The 23,464-nt window shown below is 38.5% G+C and overlaps 1 protein-coding gene across 5 annotated transcripts in view; it reads right to left on the reverse strand.

Annotated features, from left to right (window-relative positions):
• The window catches only part of LOC311609169 (uncharacterized protein), a 627,587-nt gene that overhangs the window by 255,930 nt on the left and 348,193 nt on the right, over nucleotides 1–23,464 (reverse strand). For 2 of the 5 annotated variants that reach the window (XR_014783301.1, XR_014783302.1), the window contains exons 2-5: nucleotides 22,610–22,656; nucleotides 7,627–7,672; nucleotides 5,968–6,076; nucleotides 1,347–1,423 (exon numbers count right to left, since the gene is read on the reverse strand). Coding sequence is in view for 1 of the 5 variants with exons in the window: in XM_084802004.1 (XP_084658130.1) it covers nucleotides 1,347–1,423; nucleotides 13,555–13,606; nucleotides 22,610–22,656 (176 nt within the window). In the remaining 4 variants the exon portion in view is untranslated. Of the gene's footprint in view, nucleotides 1–1,346; nucleotides 1,424–5,967; nucleotides 6,077–7,626; nucleotides 7,673–13,554; nucleotides 13,607–22,609; nucleotides 22,657–23,464 lie in introns of all 5 variants that reach the window. The other 3 variants (XR_014783299.1, XR_014783300.1, XM_084802004.1) reach the window with 2 other exon arrangements.

Consider the following 23,464-nt stretch of genomic DNA (forward strand, 5'->3'; position numbering starts at 1 on the left):
ACTGTTGACATTTCTTGCTGACTTGTACTGTATTGTCTCAAGTATTGCTCGTAATACCAGGCCCCACAAAGAGATGTCTGCTCTAATGGTACTTATTAACCGTTATTATGTTGCAGTTAGCCTGAATAAACAAACATGGAATCAGCTAAGTTGTTGGTAAGTCTGTTCACGTTCTTTTTACAATGTTTTGTTATTTTTAAGTCAAAGACTACATATATAAAGTAGGACATTATCCTTAACTAATCTTGTTATTATATGAAACAGTAATATTTACTAAGAGAACCTTTGGAAAGCTCAAAATGGGGATATTCAGAGGTGGACTGGCTGTGAATTTAAGGGATTAAACTCCAGGGTCCTTCACTTGCCTGGCTTGTTCCAAAGCTCTGTGCTTAATTTTGTAATCAGAGTTTTTATGCTTTTTTTCTTAAAGGGGCACTCTATATAGTTACAGTCCACCCTGGACATAACGTGATAGTGAAGAGGGCAAGCCAGAAAGATCAAGGAACAAAGTGCACTTTCCTAAGGAGAATGCTGTTTACCATCTCTAAATACACCTTCATTTGATACTGTTACCTGCTTACTTCTACCAATAAAGAAATGCTATTTTGCTGCATTGCCTAGATTATTCAAGTCTAAATAAAAATTGTCCTTTCAGTGACTGAGAATAAGCACAGTGTTTAAAAAGAAAATGATGAGAAGGGTTCTAGGAATATATTTTCACAGGTAATATAATACACTGTGCAAGCATGAGGGCCTAAGTTCACATCTCAAGACCCATGGTTTTTTTTTTTGTTTGTTTGTTTGTTTTTTAAGGAAAAAAAAGCCAAGTGGGCCTGTAATCCTAGTGCTGGGAGGTGGAAGAGAAGAGCCGTGGAAGCTTGTCAGTCAGCCTTAGCTGAATGTGTGCGTCCAGCTCCAGGAAGAGACCTGCCTAAGATACAATGTGGAAAGCAACTGAGCATCCCAGGGATCGACTTCTGTTCCTCATATGCATGCACACCCACTGGCACACAAGCAAAAGCAAACACAAACACATCATATATATGAACCAAGATGAGAACTTTAGATGTAAAAGTCAACTTCATGGAATAGAAGGTACGTGAGTGAGACAAAAAAAAAAAATCACTAGGACAGCAATAATTATTACCCATAGCTAAGTGATACAGCTTTTGAGAAAAAGAAAACCAGTTATGTCAATCCAATTGACTCTACTACCCACTGAAAAGAAGTAAGGCAAGTTTACACAGACCGCGGCAATCCTCAGCATGAGAAACTCCACTTGTTCTGGTTTCTGAAAACCCCAGCCAATCCCACAAGTGCCTCTAAAACCCCCATCGAATACTCACACTTCCAAGCAAACAGTTCAGAACGTTGGATCCACTATGTCTGTGTCTGTGTACACTTCTTCCTATAATATCTTGCCCTGTTTTTTTTGAAGAAAACAAAAATTAAGCCAAAAAATAAAAAATGAAATTGTCCTACATGGAATATTAAATAATAGTTGAAATGTTTATAGTCACTGTGCCCCCTGCCCCCCATGCCCCCCGGAGTAAGAATGCCTAAAAATAAAAGTAAACTCTACCCTACCTCAGAAACAAGGAACATATTGAATTTTTCTCCTGGTGACACCTATTAAGCAGAAGATATACTTCTTGGACAGGGTGACTGATTCAACATTCTGAATATTTCAGGTACCTACTGGGTTATAGTTAGTTGACTGAGTAGCTGGTTTGAAGGCTCAAGATAGCCCTGAAACAGAAATGCAATGCCAAAGAGCATGTTGGCTTTGCAGTACAGACAATGGTGCTCCAGGCTGAGGCATCCAAATGAACTCGAGGTTCTCGGGAAGCCAGTATATGCTGGTGCAGAGCACAACTCCTCATGTGCTATTTTCTCCTTTCTTTTAGTTTTCTTATGTTACTGTGGTACTGGGGTTGGTCCTAGGACCTTAGGCACTCTAGGTGTGAACTCTGCCTGTATCTCCAGCCCTCCTCATCCCTTTACATTTACGTTTTGTATCTGTTTCTCAACTTACCCTTTCCTGGAAGCACTGTAGTATTACTATGGTAAAAAGGACAGAGTTGGGAATTTGCCAACTTGGCTTCTAGTCTTGGCTCTGCCAAATATTGTGACATGTTGCTTACTTGAGAAATTGTTTTCTGACTTATACACTGGGTAGTTACAGCTCTTCTTTAGCCGCTGCATGTTTCTCAAAGTGCCACTGGCCTCAAAATCACCTGGAGTTAAAAGCCAGAGCTCCTTCTGGACCAATTAAGTGAGAATCTCTGCGGGTTAGAAACTCTTGGGATCTGATCTTAAATGCACTTCCATGTGGGTTTGTACAATCAAATACTTTAGGACCACAGCCTGGTTTGTCCTATGAAGAATTAAATGCAACTAACCGGGCAGGGGTGACAGTCATCAAGGCCCCTGTATGTCTGGTTGCTCCCATTAGTTTATTCTCCAGGAAGCTCAGAATGCCAAAGTCAGGACATAGGACGGTTTTCCTAAGGAACTCCTTTTAGCCTTTCCCAGCAATGCCATGAGCATTGTACTGTATTTTGTGAGGGAAGGGTAGGTTCACTGGGGACTGGTATAGAGCTGTGACACAGGGGGACTTTCGAAGAATTTCATTAATGTGAGTGTACCTACCCCACAGGATGATATAAGGATTAATTTCTATTTGGTAATTTACTGTGTGTAAAATGCCTTGAAACCCTTGGAGAAAAGTGCTATATAAATGTAAAATAATAATTATAATAATAATAACTTCGACTATTTAACTGATCAGTGAATTAGCCAGAAGATTTAGTCTGCCAAGGGACAGGGCTGAACCCATTATAAGCTGAAACCCTCTACATCATCATATCTCATAACTGCTATCACAAAAAGGGGAAACAAAGGGTGAAAATTAAGATAAATCCACAGTCTCAACTGATTTAAATGACAGAGGATCACTAGTAATGTTTCATGAAAAGCAGGAAATGCAAAAATGACAGCTGCATTGTAGTTCTAACTCAGCGCAAGTCCCAGGGTTTTATATACTTTGTTCTTTATTTGTATGGAAAATATCTCATCAGTATAACATCTCAAATTTAGCATTATTAAAATGCTTAACTATGCTTTGGCTTGGTTAGAATATGTTCCTAATTTATTCCTATTGCGGGTAATACTTTTCCTATGTGAGGAATACTGATAAGGTTTTATGAAGTTCCAGGTAATATTTGAACTGGGAGTTTGTTGCAAACTTGACTCCTATGCACATGCCCTAAAACACATATTAGGGTGCAAATAAGGGAACCATATAAGCTGTGTCCCTACATTTAAATTTAGGGAAGTTAAATGGCCACGAGATAGCTACCTTTGCTCTCAAAAAATATTTGCTGTGGAAACTCATAGGAACTTCACTGTGCTCAGCTCTGACATTATTTGTTTTATGTATTTACTAGTTTCATGGAAAATTTCCTACAAAGCCTGAGGGGGTTAAACTAGAAGTTTTCTATATTAAACATGAATCTCCTATTAAGACATAGAAACAAAAAGGAGAAAGACTATAGAAACCCTAGTGGGACCGCTAGGAATGCCTGAGAGCCGAGGCTTAGTACTGGGCAGCTCCTCAGTCAGGTGCCATTCAGACCAGATTAGCTAGAAAGGGCCTTTGTAATGAACAGACTTTGAGGCCTTGGATAAGTTTTTAACTCTGTTTACAGATCACACAGAAAATAGTTATAGCATATAAAAAGAGACCATATATGTCTATAAAACAAAGTGTGAGGCTGACAGGTTGAAACTAATGGGGGAAACTCCCACAAAATTAGCCAATTTACTAAACAACCAATCAGGTATCCAGCCAACTACATCTACCACCAACAAATCTAGAGCATCTTGCTCTAGATAGACTAATTAACTCTTAGCTTCAAAGGCTCACATTTTCCAATATCCATCAGCAAGAGTGGGTGTAAGCCAAGGTGAATGGGGCTATGAAATAAAATAAATCAATATAAATCAAATAACTTCATAAAATCTCAGCTTTTGTCTGTCTATAAGGTAGAGCGATCAATGAAGAATGAATGAGAGAATTTAAAAGAACTGAAAACACAGAGTTAAAGTTGACTTTGTATATGAAGTAAAAACTTGAAATGCTGTTGAGTTATAGACTATTGGCTTGGGATACATATAATAAACATTGCAGAGGATTCTAAATGTGACCAGTGTTCAAATACATTCATTCAGAAACAAACAAAAAAATATGACAGTTCTGGTATACCTGTCTGCCTTCAAAGGCCTCTGAAACATACACAAGGGCCATGTATTAACTTGCTTCTGTGGCGGGGGTGGGGGGGGTGGGGGGTGGGGTCACTGGCAGACAGCCATGTCCAGCTAAGTACTACCCTTGCACTGTATTACAAGCACTTTAAAATCTCATCTTTCCTAGACAGATATGTGTCCCTACTACATCACCAATGGCATTGCCAGTGCCCCGGCCTTCTAGCCACGCTGGTACTCTTTGCCCTTGTATTGCCAAACAAGCTGTTCTCACCAAAGTGAAAAAGCTGACTGAACTTTCTGAAAGGCAGAGCTCAGGGTAACTCTTCCTTTAGCTCCCTGTCAGTGAGTACTATCCTAGTCTTCTCATGTGTAAAGGAGGGATCTTCATACTTAAGAGAGTAAGCACACAGCTGTCCCTTTAACAAACAAGACTACCCGTGGCAGTACAAGCTGTGCCTTAGCGCTGGCAGTAGTATTTTAAAGGCTTTCTATACATCAAATACATGTATTTGTCCAGAAAGGTAAAAATAACACTATTCATTAAAACCCTGCCATTACCATGTTCTGAAGAAAGCTAACTGAGGAATATCAGTGGGCGTGCCCAGGGCGAGAAAGCTCACAGCACACACTCTCTTACTGAGTGTCTTTCACCCAAGCACAGAATGGATTCCTCTGATGTGTGTCTGCCTTCCTCATATGCTTGATTGAAGGATAGCTCTCAAGGTAACGAAGGAAAACAACGCTCTAATGTTCTAGTGTTCTAGACTTGTGAAATGTTAGCTTGTTTTTACATTTTAAATACAATCCAAGAAGGAAAAATTTCAAAGTGTTCCTATCACTCATTATATAAAAAGTCAGCAGCAATAGCAACAGTGGTTAATATGTATTTAACATTTAGACATCCTAAGCATCATGGTGATCCTATGTATTAACTCATTCAACCTTTACAGCAACTCAACCAGCAGACACTATTGTTTTTCCACTTATTGTTGAAAATATAAAAGAATTGGAAAATTTCTCCAGATAACAACACAGTAAATAAGTACAGTCAGGGTTTAAACCCAGGGTGCTTGCTTCTGCTGCAGGATGAGTATGGCGACTGCGTTATATACAGGGACATGCTCAAGCCCTGCACAGAGGATGGCTGGTGCCTCTGAAAGTGCCTAACCCTGTACAATATACTGTTTTAGTTTTTCATACACATACATAACCCTGACAAGTTCTTTTCTTTAATTTAAAGAAAATACAGGTTACTTCTAGCACATTGTTAGTATCCCTAATTTTGCTCACTGGAACTATTATTATGTAAAATGAGGATTATTTGAATACAGAAACTGAGATATCTTAAAAGGCAACTTGATAAGCCAGACAGCTACTAGACGATCAGCAGGTGGGTAGTGTAGGCAGTGTAGAAAGGAATGGCGCACGGCTTAGGCAGGATGCAGTAAGACTGCAGGAGATTTCCTTACACCACTCACAACAGCATGGAACTGAAAATGCATGCACATTTACTTCCGAAAACTTTCATTTACTATGATCTGACTGTGGTTGAGTCTTGGTAACTGAAACTACAGAAAGGAAGAGGAGGAATAATTGTGTGTAGGGGTATGGTATTTTGATCCCTGAAGACCACACTTCTCTGAACCTCTTCCCTTAGCTGGTCATTTGCACTGTTGCTCTTCGAGTCTGAACACTTACTCTGTTGTACACAGGCCCAGTAGTTAAAACTCCAGCTCTGCAGTCAGAAGGACAGGGTAATTTCAGGTATCAACAGAGCTTAACTCGACCATGCCTTAGCTTCCTCCTGCTTTAAGAATAATAATATCCTTTTCATTTAGCTATTATGTTAAACAGGATAGGGAGTGTTAAAGCTCAAAGGGAGGTCAATGATTAATAAATGGGAACTTCATTTTTATGGATTTTAACCTATTAATACATATGTTCTTGTCCCCAGTAGATTATGTTTCTTTTTAGAGAGAATAATCAATAAGAATGAATCCTTACTGCCTTGTATAGTTTTGTGAATGTTCAATATATGCAATAACATATATGAGTCCATTTAATTGGCATAAAATTCCATGTGTAATACCTATATCCATTTTTACTATGTATAATGCAAAGTGGATACAGATATTACTTAATATGTAATAGAAATACTACAAACTAGATTATGGTATATCTCATAAAATTTCCCTTTTACTGATTAGTGAACTTTAATAATCACTACTTAATATGAAAGGAAATTTAGGCTCAGAACTAATATGTGTTCCAAAAATGTGAATGCTTAATCGAAACCCATACTACCTGCTAAATGATAAATTTGAGAAGTTATTTAATAATGATTTGACCTTTGTGCTAAAACAGTTGCACTGTAGATTGTCCATGTTATGAGAAAATTCACGCTTATAACATACTAATGTGGCCCGTGTACTATCATTCATGCATTAGTTCCCTATGAAGAGACTACTGAATGCCAGGTACATGGCAAGCTTTGGAAGGAATAAAGCAATGCATCAAAAATGTTCTCATCAAAAGCAATTAGATATTTAATGTCACTTTTCCTACTACCATATTTTTGCATATTCTTACAAAATCAAAGTTTTCTTCCTGCCCACTCATTCCTATTCTTCTCTGCCCAAGTTTTGTAGTATTAAGTTTATACAGATTTTGTCCATAAGAAGCTTATATGACAAGGCAAGGAACCATTTTAATTATATTTACTCTTCATTTTGAGTATGTTTCTTTTTCATATCTGACAAAGACTTTTTGAAGTGAGAAAGAAAGGCAAAGCAACCTGATTTTTTTATAAAAAAATCTTTCATGTGCAATCTTTTGTCTGTAATCTCATAATAGCTTAGAAAAATTTAAAAGGAGGTTTTAGCTGTTTTTGTTCTTTTCAAATTGGCAAAATTTGATTTTTTTCTTCACATTTGGATTGGCTTTACAAATTAACAAACAAGAAAACAAGAACATATTCAACCTAAAAAAACAAAAACAATAAAACCAAAAAAAAAAAAAAAGAAAAAAGAAAAAAAGAAAAAAACAAAAAAACCTTCACTGGAACCTTGGCATCACTGACTAATGCCAGCAAACTGCTTCCGTTCTTTTGTAAAAGAAGTTGAAAGATGAACAGGTAGAATTCACACGGAGCCAAATGTACCATATTAAGAAAAGAAACAGAGGGCAAGAGAAGACCATCGCCACTGCTGTCAGCAACTCTCCAAGAAGCCATCAAATTTCACTGCCATCTTGGTGGCATGAATGGGGTGTTCTAGGCTACAATTTTAAAGTTTCTGTTTAAGTGTTTCACATTGGCACTCAGGAAGCCTGGAGTATACTGTGATGCTGACTTCTTACCTGTGGAGGTAAGTTGTAATCAGTTGATAATTTCAGAAACGAGTTTCTATCAAAAGAAAAAAAAAACCCCAAATCTTGTCATTAAAGACAGAGACATTTATTACAAACCCTCTACTGCAAAACAAAGGAGACCATGCAAAAGGTAAACTTGGCCTGGGCACTTGTATGGGCAGGTAGCTGGGGAGAGAACAGAGGTGGTGAGGCTGTTCAGAACTATGGGCTGGGGAAATGCGCAGGTGCTTGACATGAGATACTTCCAACTTGGCAGGGTAGGTGCTCTAATCTTTCTGCAGATGGATTTTTAAAGGCTTTCTAATGAAAGAAAAGAAAAGTTCAGGCTGGGTAGAGTGGCATATGTCTTTAATATCAGCATTAAGAAGGCAGAGACAGGTACGTATCTGTGAATTCAAGGCCATTGTGGTCTAGGGGCTACATAGTAAGACCTTCTTTCTAAACCCAAGTTCAGATATTATTTCAGATATTATTTTACATACTTATAAAGGATCTGTTTCAAAGATGAGAAATGATATAATTGAAAAGTATTTATTTACTTTAGCTTTAGAACTCTGGGATCAAACTGGAAACTTTTTTCTTTCTACAGAGGATTAACTTCAGCACTCAGTTTATTTCAGGCAGAATATCTCTTCGACTGGCAAAAACATCCACACCAAAAGAACATGGTTTAGCGTGAAATTATGTAAATCTTTAAGCCATCCAGAGAATGATACCACTGGACTCCCAGATGAGTAAGGTAGTGAGGAAGCCTGGCCTGGCCATGCCACTGTCCTATGATTGTACAAAGCCATCTTTAGCACACTCCCACATCGTCCAGGGGAGCTCCAGTGCATGGCAGCCAGCACTGCTCACAATCCAGTGTCCTCTCCTATGGAACCCTGCCATGCCCCAGGTGTTCATCACTGACGCCCTCCGTTCTCAGGCAGAGAGCTCAGATTCCAGCATTGTTTGGCATTGATTCCCCTGACTCTCCTTCCCCGTAGATAGGTTATCTTGTGGTTTTTCTTTTTCCTGAAGTACAGAATTCCATTCATTTGCAAAACTTTATTTGAAAGGCTACTTCCTCCTCAAAGTTTTTCTTTTCCTTCCCTTAAGAGTCTTCTGCCTTCTCTGGCTTCCCACAGCATCCCTTCCATTCTGCTCTACTCAGAAACAACATGTTTCTAGGTCCTCTCCTTCAAGAGTCTAGATGGTGAGGAGCCTGAGGATACTGGCTTTCAACTTTCATCTCAATCTGACAAACAAAAGTCAGAAAAGAAACATGGTGTATTGATGTATTTGACTAAGTAATGATGTTCAAATGCTACAATGCCAGAACCAATGCTTGGTAAATGTTAGATGGATAACATGAAGTTAGTCATTTGATCATTCAGGCCTTACTTTTAAATTCATTTAATAATTTTTGTATGCTTACTGAAGAAACTGCAGGCTGCTTCATAAAATGTTTTCTGTTAACTTGAATAAAAAATTGAAAATCAAATAAACAGAATAAAAAAAAGAGAAGCATACTGTATGATAAAGACAGTTATTGGATTAAACAAACAAACAAACAATGGGTACATCTTTACATCTACCTAAGTACAAATGATGAGAAAGTCAAGAAAATGTGATGAACTGTAAAAGGCTGAGAAATGTAACAGCTCCCCTCCCAGCATCACTGCCAACACAGTCTGCAGGTATTTATGTGGCTGCCTTATCCTGTGAGTGGTGCTTATAAAATGCATGAATAATCTGCCCATTGATACTAGTTTTTAAAACAAACAAAGCAATTTAATATGGATGCAAGGGATAAATGGCTAACATTTACAGAGCCGTTTATCAGCTAGGAAAGATAGTAGATTCTAAACATACTTTCTCATTGAAATCCTCACCACAACACTCAGATAGCCAGCCGAGCATTTGCTCATTCGAATGAAGACTGTAACTAAGCACAGAAGTGTAAACTACTTCCCGGAGGCCACAGCGCTTGAAAGCTGTGGAAGGACTAAGAAAGCCTAAAGCCATTACTTAGTCCTTTGCATTCCTATCACCCTGCTTCTTCTTGGAACCTACTTCTACACCAAAGAAGTTGAAACAATGTGGATTAACATTTTAATGGAAAGGCTAAACAGAAAAGTATGGCTTTAGATAATGAAAAATAGAAAATATAAGATAACATTTGTTACAACCATTGTAAGCATTTTGCTTATTTTACTGGTTGAATCTTCGAGCATTTCTTTTTTTGGGGGGGCAGGGAAATAGTATCATTTTGATCTTTCCTACTCTCTGGTAGAAAACCAGGCCAAAGACGAAGTATCACAAAACCATAAGGCTAGTCAGTAGCTAAGCTGCTGGATTTCATAGACTCAAGTCCTGAGATGAATTTCTGTCTTTAGTATCCCATTATGATGAAAGGATATTAAAGACACTGGTGCAAATGGAGTTCCAAACCCATGGTTTGGTAAAATTATCAAATTCTATAATAACAATCAGAGAAATATCACAAGAATTTATTTTCAATGCATATATCACGTTTGAAGGCTTTATATTTTAGGTTTTGTAAGAATAACAGTGAATGTGAAGGCAGTAAAAGCCAGAGGGCCAGTGTTCATTGAGAGATTGTCTGAGAAATGTCAGAAGCTACAACTATGAAGTCTTACCAACACGGATGCTTTAACAGGAGTTGAACTAGGACGACAAGACTACACATGCTAACATCATGGGGAAAGCTCAAGAGGCCTCAACCCTAGGCAAAGAACTACAGGCAGCCAAGGGATGCCGAGAGTAGGAGAAACAGCGTTCCCCAGTGAAGAACACTGAGGTTATCCATTGCCAATGAAAGGGTCAGCCCCAAAAAGATACATGTAATAGTAATGCCATACAGACTGAGAAGGGTGTATTTATGAACTTAGAACTATAAATATACATGTATATACATATGTATATAAATATATATAAGAATAATTAAATAAAAGGAGGCTATGAATTTGAAACAGAGCAAGGGTTATTATGCATAGGAGGGTTTTCCAGGAGAAAAAGAAAGGAGAAAATTATGTAATTATAATAATCTCAAAAATTAAATATTATTTTAAAAAAGATAATGAATGTGAAATACAATATACTTATTGGAGCAATGTTTAATATTTTCCAACTATAGATATAAACAACAAAGGTAGGGTATAAAGGTATGTACAGATTTTTAACAAAAACAAAATCAGTGTGTATACACAGAACAAAGAGTATAACAGTATCCAAAATTTTGAAAGTAGATTATTTGTGGATGATTTTGAGTGATTTTAATTATCCTCTTGTAGTTTAATCTATATATTTGACAATACCTGTGAATGATTTTCATATGAAAAAGTAAGAAAGAGTAACCATGGCAGGTCACATTCCTATTTTAGAGATGATAATACTGAGGGCAAGATCGGTAGGAGCTGTAATTTCCCCTTATTTAGTGACGGAGCTTTAATAGAAACCAATGCTATTATTTCTAATTAGTGTGTTATCTGACCTCTATTTCTCTTCCGTTGTTACTACAGTAGAGAAATTCAAAAGGAACCTAGGAAGAAGGCTGTGAAGGTGGCCAGAGATGCACAGGTCGAAAGTGTGCTGCCAGCCTCTCCTGAGGAGTCCCTATGCTGCTCCAGCCTTCTGAGCCTTTTCATTCCGGCAACATGTTTCTGAGACCAAACCAATATTATAAGTGGTAGGTTGCAATAGCACTTCTAATTATTTACTTACTCTGTGAAACAGAACTTTATCCATATGCCACATGACTTTACTGTGACTCCCTGCAAAGGATATGATCATGCGTGGGATTGGTGCACATCTCTACCTGTTGGCGTTGAATTTAGTGAAATAATTTGACTTGGTTGATAAAAATATTAAGAGACATGAAATGATCAGAGACTTCAGATACTTTTGTATGGGAACAAATTCTAAAATTGTTAATGGTTTGTCTTCCCATGGTAAAAGTTAATAAACCATTTTAAAAACAAGGATTGTTCCTCATAAAAGGCTATAGCTAGTATACCATATCATGTCCTTTTGTACGAATCTGGGACCAAAATAAGCCTCTTGGAGAACTCCGGGTCCCTTTTCTGGAGCCCTTCTAATCCTCCTTTGATGCAGCCAGGAAGGATGCACTTATTATCAAATAATTATCCTGGTCACCACACCCTGAATCAATCTTTCTTCTACCTTAATTGCCATTCATATTTCAAGCCTCATTAGTGTGTCCTGAAAAGCAGACTCTTCCCTGTGGTGAATACAGAGGAAGTCAATCGTAGACTCCTGTCAAAGGACACCAAGACATTGCCACGGCTCATTCTCCTAGCTTCATGGAATTTCAGAAACACTCAGACACCCACAGCATTGTCTTGATACTTCAAATATCCACAGAAATTATCGTGATTACTACCAAACGACTGGATTTACCACCACTCTACCATCCTGATATATGGGAGAAATATTTACATTCTCTCACAGTTCCCTTAATTTACCCAGAGTCAACTACAATTTCTAGGCTGTAAGTTAAAATAGATATTCTTTCATTTACACACACACACACACACACACACACACACACACACACACACACACACACACCCCAATCACGTGAGTATAACTTTAGTATAAGAATAATCCTGTGTTTTCTATGCATACATTTTAGAAATTTATTATAACACACATCATACCTGATCTGAATACAGAACAGTATTACTTTTCAGCATGTCACAGATCCAAAAAACATTAACTGAGCATATATGATCTGCCAGGACAGTACTGGAATTAGGGCACACTAGTGATTACAATAATACTCTCCCCCCCTGTCATAATAAACAGAGGTGAGCATAGGAGTTTAAGCTAGACTTGTGAAACAGACCATGAATTGACAATAAGTCACTGGCCATGGTAGAAAGGAGAAAAGAAGGGGCTGTGAAGTGATTGCTATAAACAAAGCAACAAGCCTGAGTACACAGCTCATTTTGAGTTTCTTCCAAAGAACAGTTTGGAACAGAGGCTTGTGTGTATGCAGTGATGGATTTGGAAGGCAGGAGTGAAATAGTGATGGAAGCTGAGTCAGAGATGCGATCAATTCCTCCAGAAACATTGAGATGTGCACACAATGATTCCAGGTGTTCACATAAAAGACATACACATTAAGTTCTCTTTTTCAATGATTTTTATACCATAGTTGTCTCATCCTCATTAAACCTAGAATGGACTCACAAATCTCTTCTGGCATGGCAAAAGATCTTGGACGTGGTAGTTTGAATGAGAATAGCTCTATAGGCTCATATATTTGAATCCATGGTCCACCATTGGTAGAACTGTTTGGGAGAGTTAGGAGGTGTGGCCTTGTTGGAGGAGGTGTGTCACTGGAGGTGGGCTTTGAGGTTTCAAAAGATTCATGCCATTCCCAGTGCTCGCTCTCTCTCTGTCTCATGGTTGTGGATCAAGATGTGAGTTTTCTGCTGTTCCTTTGCTCTTCCATCATAAACTCTAATCCTCTCAAACCAAAACCAAAAGATTCTTTTATGAATTTATTTGATCATGATATTTTATTACAGCACTAAAGAGGGAACTAAGATACTGAGAAAGACTATATAGAGTAAACTTCAGGTAGGGACCTGGGCTTAAAGAGAATTGCTTCAGCAACTACTTAAGTCAAAAGTGAACTTAGGCATCAATAGCAGATAAAGATGCATACTAGCCTATAAAACTTAGGGGCAGACATTGGTGTGATAGTGGGACAAATGTTACTGGAGTCACCAATTGCTCTTTGGTTGGACTTAACGCCTACTCATTGAGATAAAACCCATACCTGATACGGTCAGTAATGCCAAGAACCTGTTGTCCTAAGAGTAAACATACCATTATTGTTCTGTTAAAAGTACATAACAATAAAAATGAGTCCTAATCACTTACTGATATACCCATGGATTAGTGCATCACCCATCCTCAGCAGAGAAGCTTCTTCCTGCAGTAGGTGGAAATTAGCAGAGAGAATAAGACACTATAGACTGCTCAGCCCTAAATGGGAAATCTATTTCAAAGGCTGCTCCTCAAGGCTCATGGATCTAAGTGGCAGAGGGGGTAGGAAGTTTGTAAGAGCCAGAGTTGATGGATGACTTCAAGAAAAGTGTTTTTTCATACACAACTGGGCAAATGCACAAATGAACTCATGAACTGTGAGTCCATGCACAAGAGCAGCACAAGGTCAAAGCAGACAAAAGTCTATCACTGAGGAGAGGAGGTGGCATGAAGCCTCACCAAGCCCCAGCTGACGAGCTGTTGGTGCTGCTGTGAGAGGAAAGCCTATTTTGTTCATGGAGTGATTGATACCTGGCATATCAACCACACCCAAGAGTAACGGGCCAACGTAAACTGGACTTGTAGAAGGGGGAGGGAAGGAGGGAGATGGGGGAGAGACTATGAATTTGGGTGGGGAAGGATCTGGGAGGAGTCACCAGAGGGAGATAAATATCAAAATACATGTATGAAATTTTCAGAGAATTGTGCCCCATATTTGGCCATGTCCCCTTGTTGGGGAGGCCCAGTGGCATTCGGAGGAAGGGTAGCAGACTACCAAGAAGAGACTTGATACCCTAGCATCATATTCAGGGGGAGGAGGTCCCCCTCAGTCACAGTCATAGGGAAGGGGAATGGGGTGAAAGCGGGAGGGAGGGAGGAATGGGAGGATGCATGGGATGGGCTAGCAAATGAGATGTAATATGAATTATTTTATTTTTCAATAAAAGTGTGTTTGAAAAAAAAAAAGAAATTCTCAGAGAAAAACAGACTTACATTCTGATCTGGGCCTGTTAAAGAATGGCCTCGCTAGATCAGGCAGTCATCTTTCCTCAATTATTCTCACCACAGGTTAGGTCTAAATTCTTCAAGATTTCAAATCCTGGAATAAATCCTAAACTGTTCAGCTAAGAAATACAGTTCTCATTATTTTCTTGGGATTCATTCATTCATTATTATCCTATAGAATGAATGATAGGTATTGATCCTGCTGTGTGTGTGAGAAAATGTTACAACAACTTTTGGAAAAAATTTTTAAAATGGTGGCATTTTATATCATCTTGCGAAGATGGACTGAAAATTTTTCTGACATTCTGAATTCATGGCAATATGGTTTTTAGTTCATGTTTTAATAAGGTTTTATTAAAATGGAAGAGAATTGAAAGTTTAAGAGTTATATCTAAATGTATTAAGTTTGAAGGTTTTAGACATAAATGTGTGCTTTCTAGAAAGTTATTGAGGTCTGTAAGCGTCCAGAACTGTTTTATCATTACTGGTCATCTCTGCTTCAGATAACTCTGTCCAAGCCACTTTATAAGGAGGAAATTAAGTTTACTTCACAACTGACCAGGCTGCAGAGGACTTTTCTGGAACACACTGGTTTGGAGGCTCAGATTAGGTTTAAGGATAAATACTTTCGTTGTTTTAGAAGAATCAGTAAGCCACTCATTCCTCTGCTATAATGTATAAAGGACGGATTGTATACTTAATCTCCAAAACTACAGCAGGACACTGCTGGGCACATTATAGTCCCTTACATGAACATATGTGGTTTTTCCTTGACAACGAGTAGGCAAATCTTTTTTTAAAAATTCAAAATAAAACCCACATACCAGCATTTTCCACCCTAATACATTAAACTCAGTTGCAAAGAAACGAGATGTTAATATTTACAAAGCTCTTTTCATCCTATATCCTGTCTCTTTGTCTCATGTGCATTTTCTCCCTTTCTTCTTTCTCTTTGTTCCCTTACCTACTTCACTCTTCTACCCATTTGCTCTCATTCCCCAGTGCTTCCTACCCCCATTAGTCTAAAATCTGTTCATCCTGAAACAGGCTTCAGGATGGAAAAGAAAAGGCCGCAGACAAAGCCCCCATCTGAGACAAGGCTCTCCAGAGGGTGCTGAATGGTGACTGGGGTGCAGCCTGTGGGGCTGAGAACTTTCACCACTGTGGAGGCTCTTACCCCCGCAAGCCATTAGGCTTCAGCGGGCTCGATAGCTGTATCAAGCCTTCTGATTTCAAAGCTTTCATGGCTGACAAGGACTTGCTAATTTCAAACTTTCTAGCCAATTACAATCACAAAGAACTCAGGACAATAATCAGTGAGCAAAATGAAACTGCTGGAGTGAGGCAGCCTCTGCAGGTTTCCCTCTCAAGGCTCTGCAGCGAGTGCAGCTGGGACTCTGCTTCAGCAAGTAAATAAAAATACACCATAAAATACAAACATACACAATGGATTCCACTTGCTGTTGTTCCCAGTAGTGGGGTATGTAGAATCCTTGTCCTGCATTCAGCCCATTAATTTCTGATGGTGTTAATTAAAAACTTTTGATGCTGGTTTGAATGGAAAAGACCTCAAACAGAGTTTCCTTTATCGAGGCAGTAAGTTCCAAGTCCTGGATTATTAGGTTAAGCTCTGTCAGCAGTGAGACCAACAGAAATGCTTTTCATACCGTCTGCTTTGACCAAGAAGAATAGAAATAGCAATAATAAATAAATAAGTAAAAAGGAAGAAGAGGGGAAACTGTTTAGGTTGAAAACGTCCTATTTCAACTCATTTTTAAAAGCTATATTGAAAATCCAGGTCCCAAATGCAGAACAAATGGTTAAGGAAAAGAAGATTTTTTTCCAAATTCTTACAGAACATTCAAATCACCCCATGTTCCAGGATCTGAATTTTTTATATTTTAAAATGGGGAAAGCTGCTTAAAATAAGCGAATCAGCTGCTAAGTGATTTCTCTCTGTCTTTTTCCTCTGCTCTCTTTCCACAGGCTGAAAAAGAATGCTTAAAATGGTATATGCAACTGATATTTGTGGCTTAAGAAACTTAATATAGTTATTGAGGACTAGTACTTCCTATTTAAGACTAAGATAGAACGGAGCAAAAGAACTGGAGTAGTGAGTTGTCATCCCTTGTGAGATGGAGAAAACACTTGCAAATGCTTGAGCCATGGAACAGGGAGGGTGCAGAGCAGTTGCTCTGATTTCTCTATCATCCTGGAAACCCTGGGGAGCCTTGGGAACTGAGAGGGCAAGTAAGAGGATAGTGTGAGAAATGCTTTGCTGTAGCCCAGCAAATAACATCTACCTCCTCTATCCAATGCCTGAGAAGTATGAAACAAACCACAGAAGTATTCTGATTGTTTTTTTTCATATTTGAGCTCAATTTTGTTACTTAATAATTCTCTCCCTTGTAATGGATGGGTGCCAGAAATTTTGAGTCCCCACAGTGAGAACCTCAAAATGTCATCTCACAATGACCCTACTTTCTTTATACTTTAATATATCCAGAGACTATCATTTTTTTAAATTTCCCATCCTGTTTATTCATCCTGCCTGTGAAATCAAAAGAATCCTTGAGAGACCACAAAACTTCTGTCTTTTTTCTCCCCGAAGGTCTTCGTCACTTACTCTTGTTTTGATCATCATACTTCTGAGAAAAAATGACTTCTGTACAAAGGCTAGCCATTTGGGCAGGTTTACTTTCCTTCCTTCCCTAACATCAGGCTTCCTTGTCCTCAGCTTTCCTGACAGACTGCAGAACTGACCCTCCAAATCTGATGTGACATGACGGTGGTCTGTTAGGAACACCAGCGATGACAAGAGCAAAGCCTCACAGTAAAGCATGAGAGGGGAATGCCCTGCGCAATCGAACTGAAACTCCATAAAGGAAATAGCTCTGAGGAAACCACAGGAATCTGTTTGCTCACAAAATTTATGAATTTTACTCTGAGTAAGTTGATAGGTAATATTGCCTACAAAGGGCTAGTAAATGTAAATTAACTAACAGATATATAGCAAATGAATGCATTTAAAGACGATTTCCAGCCAAAATGATTTTTTTCCTAGCGACCAAGTTTTTGTTAAACTTAATCCTCACTCTCTTCCGTCTCCAGCAGTCGAAACATCTGGTCGGTTTTAGATTCCCCTTGGATTTCCAACTTCAAAGGGAATTATAAAGAATAACAAATTCATGTACCGGCAGTAAAAAAAAAATTAGAGCAGCAGGAGAGAATGGTAAAATTGTCCTTATTTGACTGCTAGTGACATGCGCCACAGGCAGAACTATAAGAAAAGACAAAGGCAAGATCACCTGTTGACAACCAGATTTCCTGTCGGGTACTGAATCTTATATGCACAGACCCATAGCAATCCATCAGGAGTGTGTGTGTGTGTGTGTGTGTGTGTGTGTGTGTATAAAATAATATTTAATATATAAAATTAATCAAAACAGAAGAAATGATTCACATTTCCCTAACAAAAATATATTGAAATAACAACAAATAAATAAATACAAAATAAAAATTGAAAGATGACTTGGCAACAGTCTCAGAGACTCCTTTGTTCTTGGAGTGTTGACTTAATTGGGAAGAAACTGTAAATTTTTATTCTAGGGAGGGCAGGATAAGCCATTCAAGAAATAAGCTGGGCTCCTAACAGACCATAGACCTATCACACCCTGATAAAAACTGTTCTCCAAGGGCGTGCAAAGTATCTGGTGCTTCTTCCTTGCTCGGGGCAATATGTGCAAGGATTGACCAGATACCGAAGTCACGTTAGCAGAAGAGGATTTGATGAAACTGTGCTATTTGTAATTGTAACACAATTAACATGCTGTGTTTGACAATACTTTATAAATACAGATTTATTCTTCTCTATCATTTTCTTAGCAAAACTGAAACACTTTCTAGAGTGTAGGTCGTGATGCAATCAAACAAGAGAAAATGAGAATATCTCAAGAAAGTACAGCGTTGCCATTGTAATTATCTTTTATAAGCAGCCTTTCCTCTTTCTTGTTTTATGTGCAGTGTGTACAACAACAACAATAAAAACAAACAGAGACATGATTAACCAATCAACTTGTTTGTGGACAAAGAAAGAAAAATAGTTAAGGGCTAAAATGTCTTTAAATAATTAATTACAAGAGTCTTTACACTTAGCATTCAAAGGTTATAGATCTCCACACCACAAATATATTAGATGATTCCCAGAGTGCTATCAAATACCCAGAAAACAAATTATTTCTGACAAGATGGCATACATCAGCAACAAATCAAGAATATTTCCACAGTGGAGGTCAGAGCATGTAGAAGCCGCTCTCGGAAGAGTGCAGATGGTCCCTGTGCAGCTATCCAGAGATGGAAGGTCATCTCCTGTTCAAACTGTAGTCTAGTCAAGGGGAAGAACTGGGGATTCCTCCTTAGCATTCCAGGGCCAAAGGACTGAGCTGACTATGTAATTATCACCTTGAATGCCTGCCCTTAACAGGTTGTGTCATTCCTCCCTCCTCCTATGTGAAGCACAATCACAGGAATTATCTTAGTGAGGGGATGACGTAATTTTTATCCTCATGGCAAACACATACAATTGCATAATGTATGTTCAATAGAGACCTCCTAGAAAATACGCCAGGTTTATGGAATAGAGAGACAGCAATCTGAACAAATCCTTTCACCCCTTTTGTTGTGATTATCAGCATCTTTAGCATTCAACGACAATCCGTCATGATGCAGGTACTTACAAAAGCCCACTAAACTATAATCCTGAGCTTAATTCAGAGTAAGAAGTACAAAGTATAGGTTCCTGCTTTAGTCTGAAAATCTTGTTTTGTACCTGTGTGACATATAAAGTCACAAACACAACAACAGTGACCAAACACCAGCACCGAAATAGCCACACATAAGGAAGAAACACCAGTTACTTTTCAGGCTTTGCAGAACAGAACTTATCACAGTTACTTCTGAGATGGCTTCTGTTGCTCTTTGTACCATCACTCAGAATGCTTATTATTACATAGCTGCTGTCATGATAAGGCTTTGGTGGGTAACTGGGTGTGTGGTGTATTACCTAGACCAGAAGGAATCACTGTTTCTCTTTCAAAGGCACTTTATAGTTCAGGTTATGACAGGGACATGATACACCATCACATGTAAGAAACGGGTGTAAACAAATGACCATGGTGTGCTGTTGGCCTCTCTCATAAAATGATGATGGGAAGTGAGTTGCTATAAAATATGGGTATTTGGAAGCTTTAAAACAGTACAATTGTTTGCTCCTACCTTATCATACCTGCCTGAATGCCATGGCACCAGGCACATGTCAGTTTATTAGCTGCTATTTTAGTGGTGGTGATGCCAAGGCAGAGTAGAGGAAAACAGCTGTTCAGAAGACATATGGAAAGAAAGAGATGGAAAGAGGCAAAGAATTTGTATTGTTTACATATGCAGAGCAGCAATGTCTACAGATGCTCTGTTTGATTGGATAGTTTACTGCTTGTGTTATTACTTTCTTTTTCCCATGTCCTTTTTCCTACAAGCTTTGGCTGAAAATATTTTGTGTGTATCCATATTCTAAGCCCTCAAATTTTTTTCTTGAGATTTAGTGTGGTGAAGAAACCTTTTATTTCTTCTCGAAGGGTTAGGCACATCAATATTCTAGCTGCTCACTTTCGAGGCCAATGGAAACTGTGCGTCTAAGATTAAATAGACCAGAGTACACATAAATTCAGTGTCTGTGAAGGCAGTGTGTTACTTACTCACATCCTGAATATCTGATGAGTGCAAAGCACCTGTTGGATAACACACTGCTACTGAGCAGCCTCTGGCTTCAAATTCAAAGACAGTTGAGAAAGGACAAATTTGTAAACAGGTTCTCCACAGAAAGCTCAATCCCAACAGAGCAGTCTGTGTGTGTAGAATTATCTGGTGAAGACTGTGGTCTATCTATGGAACACTGGCTTGTAGAGGTTTCTCCTAAGATCTTAGGGCAACTAGAGCAATATACACAGGCATTGCTCCACAGTGTATTTCTTCCCTTCAGACATAGTTTTTATATAATATGAAAATTTCCCTTTCATACTGGTGGGAGTAGAAATTTGTACAACCAGTTTGGAAATCAATGTGGCATTTTCTCAGAAAATTGGAAATAGTGCTACTGCAAGACCCAGCTATATCACAACAAGGACACTTGCTCAACTATGTTCATAGCAGCTTTATTTGTAGTAGCCAGAGTCTGGAAACAACCTAGATGTCCTTCAACTGGAGAATGGATACAGTAATTGTAGTACATTTACACAATGTAACACTACTCAGCTATCAAAAACAAGGAAATCATGAAATTTGCAGGTAAATGGATGGAACTAGTAAAGACCATCCTGAGTGAGGTAACCCAGACCCAGAAAGACATGCATGCAAAATTCTTAGGCTAATTTCTTTAAAAAAAGGAACAAATATTATAGGGGAATTCTGAATACAGCGTATTCAAAAATATGTCCCCAGGGGGAAATGAGAGTTAAAAAATATATCAAATAGTTATTAATGGTTAGATTTAAGTTATAAAATAATTACTTTAATTTTTCTTCATTTTACTCCTATGTATTTTTCCAAATTATTTTTAATGAGCATGTATCTTTTAAAAATGAAAATAAATATTTATTCATTAGCGGACAAGATGTGCTCTCCTTTCCCTAGACGACTTCCATTCACTAAAACAGAGAAACTGTAAACACACAGCAGTGCCCAGATACCTTAAATCTTCATGCCGATTAGTGAAATACACCCAAAGCAAAAAACATCGATACAAACTTATGTGATCATAGAAACAGAAAAGGAAGAGAGGAGCAATCTGCTTTTTTGCAAGTCAACAAGAGTGTGCAATTCTGCCTTTTCTGTGATGACGTCATTTTGTGATGAATGCTAAGGGAGAACAAATTAAATTTACCAAGTAAGCTGTTCCTTGTGCCTCTAGGCTCATACTGATAGGAGGTTTATTCTGGGTAGCAAAACAAGTAAAGCAGGGAGTAGGGAGGGAGAGGGCTTCTACACTCCTAAAGCCTGTGGCCTTCAGTTGTAAGCTGGATAAGCTCAGGGACAGAGATAGGCAGGTAGCAGAATTAGAAACACAACACTGAAAACTATGGATTCCAGGCAATGGACATGGAAATTTCCTGCTAGAAAGATATCCTTATCACCCTAAGAGATGATTCTTTTCACTGTGTGCACATTCATGTAAAGTGAAGTCAAGGGTGAAACTTTAAGGGTTGGATGACAATGCTGTTCATGACTAAATAGGCCTAAAGAGTCAGTCAGAAAGAGTCAGAAGCAAGCAAGGCACTCCTTCCTGTGCCTCCCTGTCAAGGACATTTGTCAGTGTGTTCCACTGCAGGCCAGCCTCCAGCAAACCCAGAGTTTCTAGGTTGTCTCTGACTTGATGAGCCACCTCTGTGTCCTTTGTCCTGCCATGTTCTCCTTCAGACACGGACTGCCAAGGCTGCTCAAGGACACAATGCCACCCTTCAAGAGATTTTACATAGTCTCACCAAAAGATGAAGAGCCAGACTTTAACCTACGTTTATATGAAGCTCCAGTCTTGGCGCTATTAGTTCCCTGAGATGGACATGTTTATTCGTATCTCCACAGGCTGGTGTGGAGATACTCCACAGCAAGAGTGGCTGTGTCTGTTTTTAAGACTCAGAAGAAGCAAATACATTTCATATTTATGGAATATGAAAAATACAAACCAGAAGTTCAAAGAGACATGAAATGTGTTTGAAAGATTTTTCTGTGTTTTCTTAATGCCAAAATAAATGCATTCTTTATAGGAAATATCAGTGGCTATCTTCACCTTATAGCTATTTCTGTCTCTTTAGTTCTTTGTAAAAATTTATCTCTGGAAAGACTTCCAAACAAGTCCTCTGAATACTTGCACCCATGTCTTTCACAGTCACTCAAAATGTTTACCAATACTGTGATACTGGGTTCTTATTCTTCCATATTTTATCAATATCAAAACACATTCTGCTCAAATTTAATTCTGTGGGGGTAAACTCACTACAGCCCTTAGATTCACTTCGTATTTGCCTGGACTTGGTGAATCTGGTATGAATACATTTTATTTCTTTGGACTTCAAAATTTTGGACTGCAATTGAGAAACAAGGAAAGCTTACTTACCGGCCAGCAATGTTGTGTGAAACACTCAATGCTGCTGCTGAAACAGTCTGAAATAGAAAAGGATATCGTAATGTTGGAATGTATTTTAACTAAGATATGACAACATGGTGATCACAGAGAAAAATGCACGTGTTACTCGCGGGACCTTGACTTGGTGATACTGTATAGAAAGTAAAGAGGCTGCCCTTTGGAATAAAAGCACAATTGGACCCTGCCCACAGGTGACTGGGTGAGAGCCTGGATGCTTAACTTGATAAGCAGATGCAGCCGTTGAATAATCTGCCTACCCTTTGTATAACACATTCTGTGGCAAGAAAGTTCAGTTTCACAGTTAATTACTGCTTAAAAAAATAATCAAACTATTGAGAAACACAAGGACTTGCAATTCCATTTGAATTTTACTGTACTTTCATTAAACACTGAAATAAAACATAAATAAAATCAAACTGGCCTTTCCACGCTTTGGGCTCTTGGTTCTTCACACTCTGGAAATATGCTTCATGGCAGTGAGGGGAGAACAAGCTATGACCACACACTCACTATTGGTCATACTCTCCTTCATGACCTAAGTTAACGTATTCCAAGCCAGCTAAGAGAAACACAAATGTGAACTGAAACCTTTAAAAATTTTATGCGAAGTCACAAAATAATAAAATGAAATAAAAATTAATATTAAAAATTTTCAACTGTGGAGAAAACGTCTCCAAATGTTATATAATTTACATTTTAGAAATGGCACAGGTGGTTTTCCTGGAGGTCAGCCTATCTGCAATACAAGCAGCGTAATGCCATCCTAGGGTAGATTCAACACAACTAAACTACTGCCAACGTGATGGGAGGACCTGGGATTTGTCA

The sequence above is a fragment of the Acomys minous genome, assembly GCF_964271855.1.
Source record: "Acomys minous genome assembly, chromosome: 11".
NCBI lineage: Eukaryota > Metazoa > Chordata > Mammalia > Rodentia > Muridae > Acomys > Acomys minous.